Below are 18,838 nucleotides of genomic sequence, written 5' to 3'. Positions count from 1 at the left end.
CCCAGGCTGGAGTGCAGTGGCATGCTCGTGGTCACCCAGCATCGACCTGCTGGCTCCAGTGATCCTTCCGCTTCAGCCTTCCAAGTAGCCGGAACTACAGCGTGTGCTACCACACCCAGCTAATTTTTTTTTTTTTTGAGTTGGAGGCTCACTCTGTCACCCAGACTAGAATGCAGTGGCCGCTCCTGGCCACCACAGCTTCGACCTGCTGGTCTCCGGCCATCCTTCCACCTCAGCCTTCCAAGTAGCTGTAACTACAGGCGCGCGCTACCACGCCCGGCTAATTTTTTGATTTGTTGTAGAGATGAGGTCTTACCAAGTTGCCCAGGCAGGTCTTGAACCCGCGGGCTAGGCAATTCACTCACCTCGGCCTCCCAAGGCACGGTATTACAGGCTGAGCCACCGAGCCCGGCTTAATTTTTTATTTATTGTAGAGACGAGGTCTCACCAAGTTGTCCGAGCTGGTCTCAAATCCGCGGGATAGGCAATCCTTTTACCTCAGCCTCCCAAAGTGCTGGGATTACAAGTTGAGCCACCGAGTCTAGCCCTCAAATGTATTTCAATGAAAGTCCGAACTACAATGAAACAGAAAAAGACTAATCCAAGAAATTTATGAACACAAGATTAGACTGTGTTCCTCAATCCTGGGTGAAATACATGCGTAGAGGAATGCAAATAAATCCTGACTTTTTTTGAGTATATTTTTGTAGTGGAATGGATGAAGCAATTCTGAAACAATTTTAGATGCATTATCAGAGAGCAAATGAATAAATGCACTGGTGTTCTTGGAAGCTAGGGCTCTCACCAAGGAAGAGATGTGATGGAAGGGGAGACAGCAAAACAACTCGCTATGGGAATGAACTGCCATTAGGGCTATCAGCAAGAATTCAGCATTTCTAAGATGCATGTGCGCGTAGGTATGCATGTGCATTTGTGTACCCGTATGTGTACATGTGCATACTCATGCATAAACTTTCTAGCTCTATATGTTTAAAAGGCCAAAAAGTAAATATACCCCAGTAGCAATGAGCACTCTGAGGACCCAGACCTTGTTCCCTGAGACCCGTCTTCCCAAAAAGGAAGCAGGGTTCCTCAGGGAAACAGCTGATTCCAGGACTGAGTAAGACAGTTATGCCAGAAAGAAAGCACTCAGAAGAATGATAGATCCCTACACAAATTCCTCTGAGTAAAATTAAAAATTAAAAAAACAAAACAAAAACAAACGATGAGGACGTCAGGACACAGGAGTTAGTGTGAAGGATCTCACTGAGCAATCTGGGACATCATAAGCATCAAAATAATGAAGTGCAGGAATGATACAAACCAAACAGAACAAAAAGAAGCTCATGAGTCCATACTAATGAATGAATGAACAAATGAATGAATGAACAGATTAGGAAAGAGAAGGGTTCCTGCTCAGGGTGAGTGCCAAGTGCCAACTATAGGTATAGAAGGAGTGCTAGAGCTGGAGTGTCAGGTTCTGTAGCCATCCCAGAAAAACTGGATCACTAAGGAAACAACAAAAACATCAAAATAGAACAAGCACAGGCCCCAAAGCATCCAGAGTTGGCCAGGGATGTTAGTAAATACCACAGAAAGAGCAGGTGAGGCTTCCATCAGGCAACCAGAAAGAATGCCACCAGATGAGAGGCAAATGGACAATACATGTCTTGCAGATATGAGACCCCAGGAGGACCCAACAGCATCTGTATGGTGTATGTCTGATAAACAGACAAACTCAAACTAAGGTACGCCCTGTTTTAAAAAGGGTGATTATTACCTTAAAAATTCTCACTAACGAAGGCTGCGCTGGGTGGCTCAGCCTGTAATCCCATCACTTTGGGAGGCCGAGGTAAGTGGATTGCCTGAGCCGGTGGGTTCGAGACCCACCTGGGCAACTTGGTGAGACCTCATCTCTACAATAAATTAAAAAATTAGCCGGGTGTGGTAGCGTGCACCTGTAGTTCCAGCTACTTGGAAGGCTGAGGCGGAAGGATCACCGGAGCCCAGCAGGTCGAGGCTGCGGTGGCCGGGAGCGGCCACTGCACTCCAGTCTGGGCGACAGAGTGAGACTCCAACTCAAAAAAAAAATATATATCACTAACAAAAGTCAGAGAAAGACTGTGGAAATCTTCCAGATTAGAAAAAGTTGAAGGGTTACAGCAGACAAAGTCAACCCAGAGGAATCCTGCACTGGACACGGACAAGGCTACAGAGCAGACCAGCGCTGCAAGCCAACATCAAATTTACTCGAGGTGACAGGTGTCCTGGGGTTATGGACAATAACTCCCTGAGAGAATGAGTGAACAAATGAATGAATGAACAGATGAAGAGAGAGAGGGCCTCCTGCTCAGGATGAGTGCCAAGTGACAACTGCCCTGAGAGAACGCACTCAAATGTTACAACCCATCCCAAAAGGATTCAGAAGCAACATGAGCAATGCTGCTGACAAGGCACACAAGTACGCACAGTCTGTTCTTATTCTTCTAACTTTTCTGGAAGTGTGAAATTATTTCCAAATTAAAATTGAAAAATTAGGGCTGGGTACAGTGACTCATGCCTGTTACCTCAAAGCTTAAGTGGCCAAGGTAGGAGGATCACTTGAGGCCAGGAATTTGAATCCAGCCTGAAAAACATAGGGAGACCATGTCTTTACAAAAAAATTTTTTTTTAAAAATAGCAGACATGGTGGCGCAAGCCTGTAGTTCCAGCTACTCAAGGCTGAGGCAGGATCACTTGAGTCCAGGAGTTCCAAGCTGTAGTGATTGCACCACTGCATTTCAACCTGGGTGACAGAGACCCTATCTCTAAAATAATAAATAAATAAATAAAATTAAAAAACTAAAAAAATAGACAGATAAATATGTATATTTATATATGCCCAGAGGAACCTGAGGAGCCACCAAGGGGCAGGGTGTCAGCACAGGCAGCAAGGTCCTACTGAGAGGGGAAGCATCAGCCTTAGTGGCAAGCAAGCAGGCACCACTGTGGTGAGGAGACAGAGGTAGGGGCCACACTGAGGACTAGGCATCCAAGGGAGAATGTAGGACTTCCAAATTTGGCAATCACCAGCTGAAGCCCCCTGAGAAGTGCTGTATACAGGTGGGGCACTGGCACACACAGGCCTTGGTGAACAGGCGACTCTACCAAGAATCTTGCATCCATACCATTTTCTCTGAAAGGAACAATCACTCCATCCTACCTTCCTGAAATCTGGACAGCTCAGCAGATATGGAAAGCTCCTTACCTAGTACTCGATCCTGAAATCCTCGACTCTGGCACGTCAACATGATGACTTCTGCATTCGTAATCCTGTGTCTGGGACATTTCCGTCTGTTTCCTCAGAGCCAAGAGGGACAGATGTCAGCAGATCATCGAGACAGCTCCTCCAGCATTAGATAGGAAGGTGCCACACTACGAGAGAGGAGACATACTACTAATCTAGAAAATGCCTTTACCACAATAACAACCTAGCCAAGTCCATCACCGCTGAGTGGCTGGCAAGCATAAGGATGGACTCCCCAGCACCCATGAACTCCCCAAGCGCAGTCAATCCCTTAGTGCTCCTGACGCCTAGCCCCTGCATCACAGCAAAGCTCAGTCAGACCTCCCACACAGCAAGGAGCATCTATTTGCCAGCTGCCCATCAGCCAGAATCCAGCTCCACACCAGACCAAGACACCCCCCTCCATGTGGGGCCAAGACAGGCACAAGCTGAGCCTGAAGGGACCACAGTACTTGAGGACCTGTTCCACCCATGTCCTCAGTCTGACATCTGAAACTCGGTGTCTTCAGCTGTCAACACAGACAACACTCACTGGCAGTTACTGAGGAGTGAAATGGGACAACATGCGAAAAGCACAAGGCCCAGCCTCTGCACAAGGTGGCGCTCAAGAACAATCAACATTCATACAGATCGCCTGGTCGATGATAAAAATAGCCTTTTCAAAAATAGTGTTGTTTGACTATATATATGGGTGACTCTTGAACAAGACAGGTTTAAACTGCATGGGTCCACTTACATGCGAATTTTCTTCTGCCTCTTCCACCTCTGAGACAGCAAGGCCAACCCCTCTTCTTCCTCCTCTTCCTCAACCTCAATGTGAAGATGAAGAGGATGGACCTTTATGATGATCCACATTCACTTAATGATTAATAAACATATTTTCTCTTCCTATGATTTTCTTAGTAACATTTTCTAGCTTACCTTATTGTAAGAATATATATATATATAACATACAAAATAAATATTAACTTTACGTCATCGGTAAGGTCTCTGATAAACAGTAGGCTATCAGTAGTTAAGTTTTTAGGGAGTTAAAAGTAATATGTAGATTTTTGACTGCACAAGGGTCGATGTCTCTAACACCTCACAATTGTTCAAGGATCAACTGTTTATGAAAAAACAAAACAAAAACTTTGACTACTGCCTCATCTAATACACAAAACTTAATTCTAGATAAATTATAGATTTAAGTCAGGAGTGGTGGCTCACACCTGTGTTCCCAGCACTTTGGGAGGCCAAGACAGGAGGACAGCTTGAGCCCAGGAGCTTGAGACCAGCTTAGACAACAAAGAGAGACCTCATCTCTACAAAAAAAAAATTTTTTTTTTTAGTTGGAGTGTTACTCCATCATCCAGGTTGGAGTGCAGAGTTACGCTCATGGCCACCCCAGCGTCAACCTGCTAGGCTCAGGTGATCCTTCTGCCTCAGCCCCCCAAGCAGGTAGAACTACAGGTGCATGTTACCATGCCTGTTTAATTTTTTGATTTATTGTAGAGATGAGGTCTCGCCAAGTTGCCCAGGCTGGTCTTGAACCTGTGGGTTCAGGCAATCCTCTCACCTTGGCCTCTCTGAGTGCTAGGATTACAGGCTTGAGCCACTACGCCCAGACACACAAAAAAATTTTTTTAAGTTGCTACACGTGGTGGCTCATGCCTTCAGTCCCAGCACTTTTGGAGGCTGAGGCAGGAGGATGGCTTGAGTCCAGGAGTTCAAGATCAGCCTAGGCAACACAGGGAGACTTCATCTTTTCAAAAAATTAAACATTAAAAAATTATAGATCTACATGTTAAAAGTAAAACAATAAAGCTTTTTGAAAAATGCAGGAGAAAAATCCTTGAGGCTTTACAGTAGGCACAGAGTACCTTAATCAAACATAAAAACCAGTACACAAAAGAAAAATTAACCAATTGGACTATAATAAAATTAAGAATATCTGTTTATCAAGAAATTATTGACAGTAAAAAAGTCAAATGTATGCTATGTAGAATATGCATAATACATTGTATATATGTGAGCATGTGTATAATCTGACAAAGAATGTCTAGAACATATAAAAAATTTCTGCAAATAAATAAGAAAAATAGCCAAACATGGTGACATGTGCCTGTAATCCCAACTACTTGGGAGGCTGAGGTGGGAGGATCACTTGAACCCAGAAGTTTGAGGCTGCAGTGAGCTATAATTGTGCTACTGCACTCTATCTAGCCTGGATAACAGAAGTAGACTCTGTCTCTTCAAAAATAAAAGTAAAAAAGTCAGGTATGGTGGCCCATACCTGTAATCTCAGCACTTTGAAAGGCTGAGGAAGAAGGACCTCTTGAGCCTAGGCAATATAGTAGCTTGAGACCAGCCTAGGCAACATAGCGGGATTTTGTCTACAAAAATTTTTTAAAATTAGCCTGGTGTGGCAATGTGTGTCTGCAGTCCCAGCTACTCAGGAGGCTGAGGTGGAAGGGATCTCCTGGGCCCAGGAGGTCAAGGCTGCAGTGATCGTGCCACTGCCCTCCAGCTGAGGCAACACAGAGACAACCCTGACTCAAAAAAATTTAAAAAATAAAGAAAAAGTCATATAATCTATTAGAAAATGAATGAAAGACTTACATAGCCAGGCATGGTGGTTCACGCCTATAATCCCAACACTTTGGGAGGCAGAGGTGAGAGGATTATCTGAGCCCAGGGGTTTGAGACCAGCCTGGGCAACTTGGTGAGATCTGTCTCTACAATAAATCAAAAAATTAGCGGGTGTGGTAGTACACGCCTGTGGTTCCAGCTACTTGGAAGGCAGAGGCAGAAAGATTGCCTGAGCCCAGCAAGTCAAGGCTGCAGTAGCCGTTTGTGTGCGCCACTGCACTCCAGCCTGGGCGACAGTGAAACTCAAAAAAACAAACAAAAAAAGACTTACACACTTTACAAAAGAGAATATGTCAAATGACTAATAAACACATGGAAATGTGCTCAACTTCATGCTATTAGGGAAATGTTAATTACAAACATAATGTGATACTAGTACACCCAAGAAAATGGCTTCAATGGAAAACAATAACTATAACATGCTGGCAAGGATGAGGAGCAAAAAGGCACTTGCACACCATGTGAGTGTGGGGGGGTGTCTAAATGGGTTAACTCATCCCAGCCCTTGGCTCGGCAATCTCTCCTACAGCTGAATGCACACCCTGTGCCAGGATCCAGGGCTTCTACTTCGAGTGATAGAGACTAGCAGAAACGCACATATACGCTCACAAGATCATATGCAGTGTTCCCAGCAGCACTGTTCATAACAGCCCAAACTGGAAACTGCTGAATGCTCATCCACAGAATGGACCCTCAGATTGCATGCAAGAACCTACACAGCATGAAAGTGAGCAGTCCACCCACAACAGCAGGGCAAATTTCCCAAACATAATGGTGAGAGAAAGAAGTCAGACACAACCAAATACAGCATGGTTCCCTTTCCTAACATTCGAAATCAGGCAAAAGCAGCTCTACTATTGGAAATCAGAATCAATGGCTTTTAGACCAGGTGGTGACGGGAAGGCACCCAAAGGGTTATCTATATGTTGCTGTTTCCAGCAGCACTGGCATGCATTTCCATATTTCAATAAAGTCTGCAAAACCAGAAACAAGGATGGGCACTTGTCTCCTTTGCTTCATGCAAAGGAAATAATATATCAATTGAAAACATACTGTGGGCTGGGTGTGATGGCTCATGCCTATAATCCCAACATTTTGGGAGGCCGACACAGGAGGATTGCTTGAGCCCAGGAGTTTGAGACCAACCTAGGCAACACAGCAAGAACTCGTCTTCAGCAAAAATAAAAACAATTAGCTGGGTGTGGTGGTGTGCATCTGTAGTCCCGGCTACTTGAGAGACTAAGGCAGAAGGATCACCTGGTCTCAGGAGGTTAAGGCAGCAGTAAGCCGTGATTCACATCACTGCACTCCAGCCTGGGCAACAGAGTGAGACACTGACTCAAAAAAAAAAAAGGAAATTTAACTAAATATGAGCAAGACTTGTACATTAAAAGTACAAAATGTTTCTGAAGGAAAGTAAGCCCAACAAATGGAGAGGGATATTATTTTTATGAATCAGAATATTCAGTATTGTTAAGATGTTAGTTTTTCTTATATAGATCTATAGATTCAGTACAATTGCCATCAAAATCCTAGTAGCTATCTTATAGAAATTGAAAACATGAGTCTGAAGTTCATACAGAAATGCCAAAGACTTAAAATAGTTAAAACATCTTAAAAAATGAAATGTAATGTTTTGAGAACTAAGAACTAAGATTTCAGACCTAGGGCACTTGGGATCACCAAGACGTGGTGACCAAGATCGGAGAAAGTTTCTAGAGGAGATGATGCACGAGAATGATGCACTGGAGGTTGTGGTCTTTGCTGACCACTGTGTCTTCTGTTCTAGATCAGGCTTGAAGGTTGGGATGAGAACTGAGAGACGCACAGGGGAAATGGTTTGAGTTGATGTTTAGACTATGGTAGATATTTTTCAGTTTTTCAAAATTTTACTAATGCATTTACTTTTTAAAAATGTTGAAGCCCTACAAGAACCAGTTTCCTCTCAAACAAGAAATTAAAATTATTTGAGTTTTGCTTTGAAAAACAGCATTCCCAATGGTCCCAAGCATTTAAATAAGTAGATGTGTGGATATTTAAGTGGTTGAGATGAGAAGACTTGAAGCATTTTCTCCAGGGAGAGAGTTCTCCATTATGTGAACTGAGTGGGTTTAGGTTAGAATAGTAGTCCCACAATCTATCTGGGACTTAAGAGAAAATTTCTGATTGGCCTGCAGTGTCTCTTCCCCTAGGGCCCTGTGGCTGGCTGCACCCTTTCCTGGTGCTTTGAGTCTTTTTTTATTTTCGCTTGAATTAGCACAGTTAGCATCTGTGGATACTAGCTGGTCCCTTCTTGGGAAGGCAGTGTCCTGATACCCAACTTTTTTGTGCAGATCTACCTTTCTATGTAGTTTCATTTTCCTTCAGTCTGAAGGATTTGTAACATTTCTTGCAGCGAAGGTCTGCTGGGAATGAATTATTTCAGCTGTTATATGTTTGAAAACATCTGTTGACATCATTTTAAAAAGATATTTAGTGTCAGAAACTTAAAAGAATATATATTCATTTTTACTCCATCCTTTGTGACTGCACCACTGACAGAGTGAGACTCTAACGCAAAAACAAGAAAAACCCAATTTAGATATTTAGTGTTATAAAATTTCCCTCTGAGTACAGCTTTTTGTGACATCCCACAAATTTTGATTAGCTGCGTGTTCTTTTGAACTGAATAGTTCAAAAGCTTTCTAATCTCTCTTTAGGTTTTCTCTTTGACTCAGAAATATGTAATGCAATAACTAGTCATTTTCCAGATATTTTTATTGGTTTCTAATTTAATTCTATTTTTGTTAGAGAACCTAATTTCCATTATTTGAATTTGTTCAAGTTTATTAAGACTTTTTATGGTCCTCCAAATGGTCAATCCAGGTAAATATTCCATATGCACTGGGAAAAAAATGTGTTGTTGTGTGGAGTGCTTCATAAATTCAATCAAGTCAGGTACGTTAACAGTGCTGATATAATTTCCTATTTACTTGCTCTATCAATCGCTGAGAAACAGGTATTAAGTCTCAACTATAATTGTGGATTTGTCTATTTCTCCTTGCACTTCTATCAGTTTTTGCATCATGTATTTCATAGCTCTGTTAATAGGTGCACAATAATTTGTGGTGTCTTCTTGATTAATTAATCCCTTTGTCATTATGAAATATCTTTATCCTGGTAGTTTGCTTTGAAATCAGTATATTTGATATTATAGCAACTCCAGTTTGCTTTTCATCAATGTTAGACTTATATCTTTTATCTTTCTTTTACTTTAAACGTATTTATGTCTTTACATTTTAAGTAGCCAGCATATCGTTGGGTATTGATTTTTTAAGAAAATCTCACAATCTTTGCCTTTTAATTGGAGTGTTTAAATCATCCACATTTGTGATTGGTCATGTTTAAATGTAATATCTTGCTGTTTTCTATTTGTCTCATGTGTTCTTTGTCCCCTTTCCACTTTTTCTAGCTTCTTTTGGATTAAATATTCCATGTGGCTCAATTTGATGTCCACTGTTGACTTATCAACTATGATTCATTGTTTTGATATTTTAGTCAATGCCTTTGGGTTTATAGTATAAACATTTAACTTACACTCTGCCTTTAAGTGATATTATCCACATCAAACATACTAGTTTACCATTTCTTCTCTCCTGGCTTTTGGTGCTATTTTTGTCAAATATTTTATTTCTATATATTTTATAAATTCCTCACTCTGCTACACTATTACTCTTACTTAAATAATTATCTTTTAAAGATAATTAAATAGGTATCAAATATTTGCCTATGTAGTTACCATTTCTAGTGCTTCAATCTTTTGTGCAGATCTACCTTTCCATGTGGTTTCATTTTCCTTCAGTCTGAAGGATTTGTAACATTTTTTGCAGTGAAGGTCTGCTGGCAATGAATTATTTCAGCTGTTATATGTTTGAAAACATCTGTATTTCACTTTCATTTTAAAAAGATATTTAACTAGGTATCGAATTCTGGGTTGACAGGTTTCTGAGACATGCTGTTCCACTGTCTTCTCACTTGCATTGTTTCTCAAGAGAAATCTACTGTCATCTGTGTCTTTGTTCCCCTGTCCACAACATGTCGTTTTTTCTGGATGCTTTTATCTCTTTGCAACTGGTTTTGAGAAACCTGTAATGATGTGCCTTTTATAATTTTCTTCATATTTCTTGTGCATAGGGTCATTAAGATGGTCAGATCTAGGTTTATAGTTTTCATCAAATTGGGAAGCTTTTCAATTATCATTTCTTCAAATAGTTATTCTGTCCCTCTCTCCCCTTTAGGAACTTCAATCACATAATCATTAGGCTCTGAGAGTTGTCCCATGGCTCAATGATGCACTTGTTTTTGTTTCTGTTTTAAGGTATTTTTCCTTGCCTTGTTTTAGTTTGAATAGTTTCTGCCGCTTTGTCTTTAAGTTCACTAATCTTTTCTTCTGCAATGTCTAATCTACCATTAATCTCTTTCAGGGTATTTTGCATTTGGACATTTTCATTTCAATTCTAATTTGGATCTTTTAAAATGCCTCTACTTAAAGTTTAATCTTTCTCTTAGCTCTCTGAGCATATGGAATATAGTTATAACTGCTTTAATAACCTGTCTGCTAAATATAACATCTATGTCAGCTTTGCATCAGTTTTGATTGATTCTTTACTCCAGTATGGATTGTATCTTCCTATTTCTTTCCATGACTGATCATTTTTGGTTGGATGCCAGACATTATGAATTTTACTCCTTAGGAAGCTGTATATTTTTACATTCCTATAAATATTCTCGAGCTTTGATTTGAGATACAGATACTTGGAAACTGTGAAAATTTTGGCTCTTGCTTCTAAGATTTGTTACATAGCAGCAGAGCAGCATTTATTCTAGGACTAATTATTCTGCATGAGTACTCTACACCATACTCTGTGAATTATGAGATTTTCAGTCAGCCTGATGTCAAGAGGCACTCTTCACAGTGTTTTAGAGCTCTGGATACTGTTCCCTCTAATCCTTCTGAGTGTTTTTTTCCCGGTCTCTTGTAGTTTCCTCATATGCATGCACTGATGGGTACTCTGCTAAAGACTAAGAGGAATCCTCTGCACATCTCTGAGCAATCTCTGTTTGCTGCCTTCATTCTCTGGTACTCTTTTTTGCAAATTCTAGTCACCTGGATTATCCTGGACCCTAAGCTGCATCTCCTGAACTAAGGGAATTTGCCAGGCTCTGCCTGGATTACCCCATTTTTGAAACACAATCTGGAAACTATCCTAAAGTGGTAAGCAGGGGAATAATCAAGTTCACTTTGATTCTCATCTCACAGAAATCATTGCACTTTGCGGTCTCATTCCCAAAATTTAGAAAACCATAGTTTCATAATGTTTTACCCACTTAGTTTTTCAGGCAGGAATATAAATCTGACCCTTGTTACTCTATTTTGCTCATTAAGTGGAAGTCCCCATACATTTGGTATTATATAGTTACACTAGTTACACAAATACATCTTACAACTGTGATATTTAGCTGACCACAGTGGCACATGCCTGTAATCCCAGAATTTTGGGAGGCTAAGGCGAGAGGATAATTTGAGCCCAGGAGTTCAAGATCACCCTAGGCAAGATGGCATGACCTTGTCCCCACAAAAAGAGGAAAAAAGTTAGCCAGTGTGGTGGCATGCCTGTAGCCCTGCTACTTGGGAGGCTGAGGCAGAAAAATCGTCCGAGCCCAGGAAGTTGAGGCTACAGTGAACCATGATCATGCCACTGCACTCCAGCCTGGGAAACACTGTGCAACCTTGACAAAAAAAAAAAGGAACAAAAGAAAAGAGAGCGCACAGAACTGTGATATTTAATTTTGATAAAGGGTAGACTCCATGTAGGCAGAGATGACACCTGTTTTGTAGCTACCACATCTTCAACAGAGAGTAAGTAATCAAACATTTATTCAATCAAATAAATTTCCTAATCCACATGGAATCTATTTTGGTACACTGGATAACTAAGGACTTAAAAATAATTGTTCTGCCGGGCTCGGTGGCTCAGCCTGTAATCTCGCGCCTTTGGGAGGCTGAAGTGAGTGGATTGCTTGAGTCCACGGGTTCGAGACCCGCCTGGGCAGCGAGACCTCATCTCTACAATAAATCAAAAAATCAGCTGGGCATGGTAGCGCATGCCTGTAATTCCGGCTACTTGGAAGGCTGAGGCGGAAGGATCGCTGGAACCCAGCAGGTCGAGGCTGAGGTGGCCGGGAGCGGCCACTGCACTCCAGTCTGGGCGACAGAGTGAAACTCCAACTCAAAAAAATAAAATAAAATAAAATAATTGTTCTAAACTACATGCCATATGATGCCAAGCATATGATATTTTAGAAAAGGCAAAGCTGTACTGATGGTAGAAAGATCATGGTTGTCAGTAGTTCAGCGAAGGAAGAGAGGGTTGAATGGGCAAAACACAGGGGATTATTTAGGATGGTGAAATGATTCTGTATGACGCTGTAATTGTGGATACTTGACATATGCCCTTCTCAAAACCTACAGAACTTTACAAGACAAAAAAAGAACCTCTGTGCATAGAATTTTTTAAAAAATGATTTAAGAGGCCAAAGGAGTCTCAGGATGGGCTACAGAACAAAACAACCTAATTATATTAAAAATGTATGAAACCACCTCACTGAAGGGGGTGGAAGAAAAAGTTGCTGACATAAGTAACTCTGGAAATAAGTTGAGTCCATCAGACTAAAGGTAAAAAAAGCTACATATAAGCACTGTACTCTAGTTGATAAAGTTGTTTCCCATGGGAGTATGGAGTAACTATTTCTGACATCGCAATGTATGTATACTGGAATTTAACAATTAAGCAAATGAATGACAGATGGTGGAAGTCATGTTTCTTACTGTTAGAGTGGAAGACAAGCAAGAGGAAGGGACTAGAGAATGATCCATATGGTAATAGATTAGAATTGGAGACATCAGTATGAATTCATGTTTAACATAATACAGATAGAAATGGCTACATACAGAAATCTTTACAGACATGTAAATATACATAGGTTAGTATACACAATTATATTTATCTGCTTTGTCTGCTGAGAAGGACTAGAAGCAACAATAGCCCATTGTAACAAACACACCTAGTGCCAAGATTCTGATGCCATTCCACAATAAAAGGAGCCAACAATCCTTGGAGAAATGACAGAAAGACTGAAGCAGAACATATACAAGATTAGCCTGGAATATTGTGCAGATACAGAAAGGGAGGAAAAGCTAAAAGAAAACAAAAAAATTCCTAATGATAGGTTATAGCAAAGGGACACTGGAGCCAATAGAAAGAGTTCCCAATGACCAAAGCTGGAGCAATTTGAGCAATAAAGTCATGTTGAATTACAACTCAAAGTATAAATATCCATAAGTCCATACTGATATAAATAAATGACCAAATAAATAAGGTGAGAGAACAGACAAAGCTGCCCTGCAAAAAGAAAAAAAATATCTATGTAGATTGGTTTGAGAGTTTTGAGTACTGTTTCTGTCCTCAAGGAGGGGGAGCATAACTCTACTTTGTGGAGTGGACATAGTTATGTCCTTCCAAAGGGCACAGTGGAAAGTGGGGAGGGGAAGGAACTTGAGAGTGGAGAAACCTGACAAGCATGCACTCAGTTGGGTGATCGATGTCAATGTTAACAGTGTAAGTCATGTTGATAAACTTCTGATATGAGGTAATGAAAATGGCACTATGCCTCTGTGGCTTTCTTTCACAAACCTATAACTCCAGTCTAATCATGAAAAAAAATCAGACAAATCCTGAGTGAGGGGCATTCTACAAAATACCTGACCACTATTCCATATACAGCCTACACATTTTAAAGGTTATTGTTCATTATTTTTTTGTTGCTTCATTTGTAAATGGGATTTTTACAGTTACATTTTGTTTTTTCCTAACATGAAAGTTACTGGGATTTTTTGGCCAGGTGTGGTAGCTCACAGGTAACCTGTAATTCAGCACTTTAGGAGGTCAAGGCGGGAAAACTGCTTGGGCCAGGAGTTCAAGACCAGCCTAGGCAACATAGCAAGACCTTGTCTCTACAAAAATATCAGAACTAGCCAGTGTGGGAGTGCAAGTCTGTAGTACCAGCTACAGGGAGGCTGAGGCAGGAAAACGGTTTGAGTCCAGGAGTTTGAGGATGTGGTGAGTTGTGAACATGCCACTGTACTTCAGTCTGGGCAATGGAGATCCTGACTCAAAACAATAATAATAAAATTTTTTAAATAAAGAAGGTTACTGGTTTTTATATATTTATTAGTTATCTGGCTACTTATTATTTTTATGAGAACCATTTCATCCTGTGTCAGGAAATTTTTCTAACAATCATTATTTTTGTTTCACATCTGATTGTTCTGACAAAAATGTGCAGAATGATGAAAATCATGACAGTAAGCATTTTTTGTTTTGTTCCTAATTTTAGTCAAAATGCTTAAAGCCTAGCCTTTTAATTTTTCTTCATTTTAGTCACTTTGGACATTTATCTATCAACTTGTGGCTTTGAAAGATAATGGCACTTCCATTTCTCTACAATGCTAATTTGTTTTCTTACTAATTTTACATTAGCAGTGTCTTAAATTATTACATTCGCTTCCATAACCAAAGTTTCCGGAGTTGTTCAGCCTCAGGGTTCAGTGTTCTCTGTCTTTACACATCAGGGTCTTTGGCCACGTTGACTACTGGATTCTGGGGTGAAGTTTCAACATAGCTCCCATGCTCAGGCTGTGTGTGTCCACAGATGTTCTACTGGGATGTCACACATAGATGGCAATCTGCCTCTGCATGAATTCTTGGCCAACACTTTTCTCACCCCTTCAGAACCTTACCAGCATTGCTTGACAGGCTCAACAGGCTTCAAGAACAGACTGCTTGTTGCTGTGAGTGAGATGGGCTATGAGCTGTGTTTGCACAAAGGATTCCTTCTCCTACACTCTGGGAAGAATTTAACAGGTCATGTCAGTGTTGGCCATTTTGTATCCAATTCTTCCAGGAATATGATGTGTCCTTTCAGTATGCAAACTCATGCTTTCCATTATCCCAGAGAGTTTTGCTTTCTTTGGTTTTCCCTCACACCTCTGAGTGCTGTTTCTGCTCTGTACTTCAACTGGAAACACTGGCCTACACTGAGTACCCTGCTGGCCTTTCTGCTCAGCATCATTTCTGTAATCACTTTTGATTTTTCTCTACACAGCACTTTGTTTTCTTGCAGCCTGTTCTCCAGGTGGCTATTTCTTTCTCCACAGTATCCATCCTATTTCTTGCTGTTGCTAATGGAGGGGGGGGATCTCACATTTATAATGGTTTGATTGTCTACTTTTCTCTGCTCTGCTAGCTCAATTTATCTCCTTCTGTTATCTTGTCTTTGAAATCTTTCTCTCTCCTTATTTTGAATTTTATATGCTTTAGTATAGGAAAAGGTTCTACCTAAAATTCCCGCTTCTTGGCTACTCCTCTTCTGGGTATTTTCTTCATCAGCTCTTTTAATCACATTCTTTATTTCTATTTTTCTTCTTCTTATCATATAAGGGTGCCCTGTTGGCTCTCAACTACTGCTCATCTTTAAACAAGGAAAGGGACAGGGCTGAGTTAGGGCAGCCTGAAATCAGATGTGTCATTCCAGAATGCTCTATTACCAAATTTTCTTACAACTCTGCTCTGGAAGTTTCTGGTATTAGCACATGTTTTGGTTGCAAGTGACAGAAGCCCAACTCAAACGAAAGAAAGAGATCTGTAGCCTCATCTAGCATGACTGTCTGGTTTCAGATGCATATGAGCACAGGAACTCCAGGACACCCTCAGGACGTACTCTTACCTCAAGGTTCTGCTATGCTCTGGCCACGATTCTGGGCAGGTTTTCTGTGTGTGTCATCAGCAGCTGAAGATTCAAAATCTACCAACAGCAACACTTCCAATCAACACCAAGAAGTTTCTTCCCTAGTGGTTTCAGCTGGAAAACCTGGTAAAGGTTTCTGGGCAACCACTGGTCTCTGTCTAGCCCTCAAGGAAGGTCCAAACGGAATTGGAGAAATTCACTCTGCTATTACCAGGGGAAAGGAACCAGAGAGGCAGAAAGGCTCCTTTCAGAGTATGTCATCCCCCAGCTGGATATCCTAGGCAATTACAATTGTACTTTAGAGGGCCCACATTTTACAACTGGATATTGTTTACCTGTCAAGGTAGCTTCCTTGGAAACCAAGTCCCAGGAGAAGAGACCTCCTCTTGTCCCATGCAGCCTGTCAGTGACAGATCTGAGAACTGCCAGACAGTAGCAGCTCCACAGAGGGCGGAAACCTCCCTTTCTTTTCTTCTCCATTTCACTCCTTAAGAGTCTGGATCTAGGCCATGCTTGGTGGTTCAGCCTGTAATCCCAGCACTTTGGGAGGCCAAGAAGGGTAGATTGCCTGAACCCATGGGTTCGAGACCAGCCCGGGCAACTTGGCGAGACCTCATCTCTACAATAAACCAAAAAATTAGCCAGGTGTGGTAGCATGTGCCTGTAGTTCCTACTTGGAGGGCTGAGGCAGAAGGATCACTGGAGCCCGGCAGGTGGATGCTGGGGTGGCTGTAAGTGTGCTATTGCACTCCAGCTTGGGTGACAACTCAAAAAAAAAAAAGAGTCTGGATCTAGGCTGGGTGCGGTGGCTCAAGCTTGTAATCCCAGCACTTTGGGAGGCCAAGGAGAGAGAACTGCTCAAGCCCTGGAGTCTAAGACTAGCCTTGGCAATGCAGTGAGACCTCGCCTCTACAAAAAAAAAAATTAGCCAGGTATGGTGGTGCACACCTGTAGTTCCAGCTACTTGAGAGTAAGGTAGAAGGATCACCTCAGCCCAGGAGGTCAAGCCTGCTGTGAGCCATGATCATGACACTGCATTCCAGCCTGGATAACAGAGTGAGACTCCAACTAAAAAAAAACAAGAGTCTGTATCTTATAGAAAATAAAGATGAAGGTCAGGCATGGTGGCTCATGTCTATAATCCTAGTACTTTGGGAGGCCGAGGTGAGAGGACTGCCTGAACCCAAGGGTTCGAGACCAGCCTGGTCAACTTGGCAAGACTTCATCTCTACAATAAATCATAAAACGTAGCCGGGCATGATGGTGTGTGCCTGTAGTTCCAGCTACATGAAAGGCTGAGGCAGAAGATCACCTGAGCCCAGCAGGTCGAGGCTGCAGTGGCCATGAGCGTGCCACTGCATTCCAGCCTGGGTGACAGAGTGAGACTCCAACTCAAAAAATAAAATTAAGTTAAAAAATAAAGATGAAGCACCTTGGCCTTCTGCCTCCAGCTCATCTCACCAGACACTTGCTGGTACCCAGTTCCACCAGCTCCACCCAAGCCACAGACCCCAATGTTTTAAGCAAATGCATGTGAACAGTATCCCTAAAAATCCACTCTTGTTAAACAAAAACTCAGCCCTGCTCAAGACCTGAGCTGTCACTCTGCTTCCCATCTGGCTGACATCCTCCTCTGCTATGGCTACTCCTTAGATTCATTGTAGATTAAATTCTGTTCCCTATTTTTCATTCTCTTTGTTCATTTCAGTGAGTTTCAAGAAGGGAAGTAGAATAAACAAGTCTTTACTCAGCCATCATTTCCAGAAGGCCCAAGTTCTATTCTCAACACTGTTGTTAAAGTTTTTCCAGTTCTGAACAATGAACTCAGTCTCATGGTCTGAAAGCTCGGCTGTGAGCTAGAGACACAAGGCCCCATTCTCCCTGTCCAGTGCCTGGGCCAAGCTGAGCACAAATGTGGCCCCAGTGAACAGGATAGGCATGCCCGGCATTCACTGACCCTCTAGCAGCTGTTCTCACTGACTCCTCCCCTTTCCAAGGACAGGCAGTATTGTTTAAATCTGCCATTTAGTCCATCAGAAAGTCATGGAATCAGGACCAGCTTTTTACATCTTTATGTGAAGGGGAAAGGAGGACATCAGAGCACATCCCACATGGGAAGAGCAGTGCTGTTTGGAGCCACTTGCAAAGCCACCGTCTAGCCACAGTGGGTAGCATCCTCTACCTAGCTTCTGTTTGCACATGACAAGGTACTGAGATGGACAGTCAGGACGGGCCTCTGTGCCTTAAGACACACAGATCCTGATCTGGCAACAAGCCCCGTTCTGGCTCACACACGTCAGTAGTGGGAACAGATCTGGTTTGTGACCTGGCACAGGTCCCCCACAAAAGGGTCCTGGCTTATTTACAAATCATGAATGAGTATGGCCACAGGCTGCCCTGGGTTTTGAGAAAGAGAAATGATCCATGGAAAGACTTTGGAAGCCCAGAAAACAGCAGCTCAGGCATTATAAGGACCTGGCCCTTTTTTCCCCCCTTACCCCTGCCCCAGGACCTGACCCTTTCTAAGAGGAGCTTGCCTTTGCCCACAAAGGATCAGTGTCCTGGGACGCTGCCCAGTTGAAGGATGCCTAGCCATTCTATCAATGTCTTCCAAGCTAAGCCCCACACCCCCGACCCCTCCCCTCTAGGGTGAAAGATGAAGCTATGCCCGGTTTGCTGATGCTGGGGGTGGGGGTGGGGTTTCTGTGGCAGGGCGCTGCCTCACCCTAGCCAGTCCAGGGTAACAAGGATAGCCCTACATGATGAGCAAGGGCTTCAGCGAGTGGGGTAAAGGAGAACAACAGGAGCAGCAGCACTTGGAGGAGGGTCCAGGGACAGCACAGTAGTCTCAGGCATCTGGGTTCTATGAAGGAGGGAGAGCACGGAGAAGAACCATGCAGTACAGGGTATTTTTCATATTACTTTAATGTCTTTGAAGATAACTGTTTAAAAATCCACTAAATAGCTGGGCATGGTGGCTATTATAACACCTGTATCCCCAGCATTTTGGGAGGCCAGGGAGGAAGGAATGCTTGAGGCCAAGAGTTTGGGACCTGCTTGGGCACCATAGTGAGA

General features: G+C 42.2%; 1 protein-coding gene across 3 annotated transcripts in view; it reads right to left on the bottom strand.

Annotated features, from left to right (window-relative positions):
- The window catches only part of ARHGAP39 (Rho GTPase activating protein 39), a 73,534-nt gene extending 69,430 nt beyond the window's left edge, over positions 1-4,104 (bottom strand). For all 3 annotated transcript variants that reach the window (XM_021718560.1, XM_008069966.2, XM_008069967.2), the window contains exons 1-2: positions 4,023-4,104; positions 3,248-3,414 (exon numbers count right to left, since the gene is read on the bottom strand). In XM_021718560.1, coding sequence (XP_021574235.1) covers positions 3,248-3,327 — 80 coding nt within the window. In that variant the 5' untranslated portion in view covers positions 3,328-3,414; positions 4,023-4,104. The remainder of the gene's footprint in view (positions 1-3,247; positions 3,415-4,022) is intronic.
- Between the last annotated feature and the right edge of the window lie 14,734 nt (positions 4,105-18,838).

The sequence above is a fragment of the Carlito syrichta genome, unplaced genomic scaffold, assembly GCF_000164805.1.
Source record: "Carlito syrichta isolate Samal-C Ts95f unplaced genomic scaffold, Tarsius_syrichta-2.0.1 Scaffold312719, whole genome shotgun sequence".
In the NCBI taxonomy this organism is placed as follows: domain Eukaryota; kingdom Metazoa; phylum Chordata; class Mammalia; order Primates; family Tarsiidae; genus Carlito; species Carlito syrichta.
The sequence above is the reverse complement of the archived record's forward strand: the minus strand, read 5'-3'. Positions and strand labels throughout refer to the sequence as shown.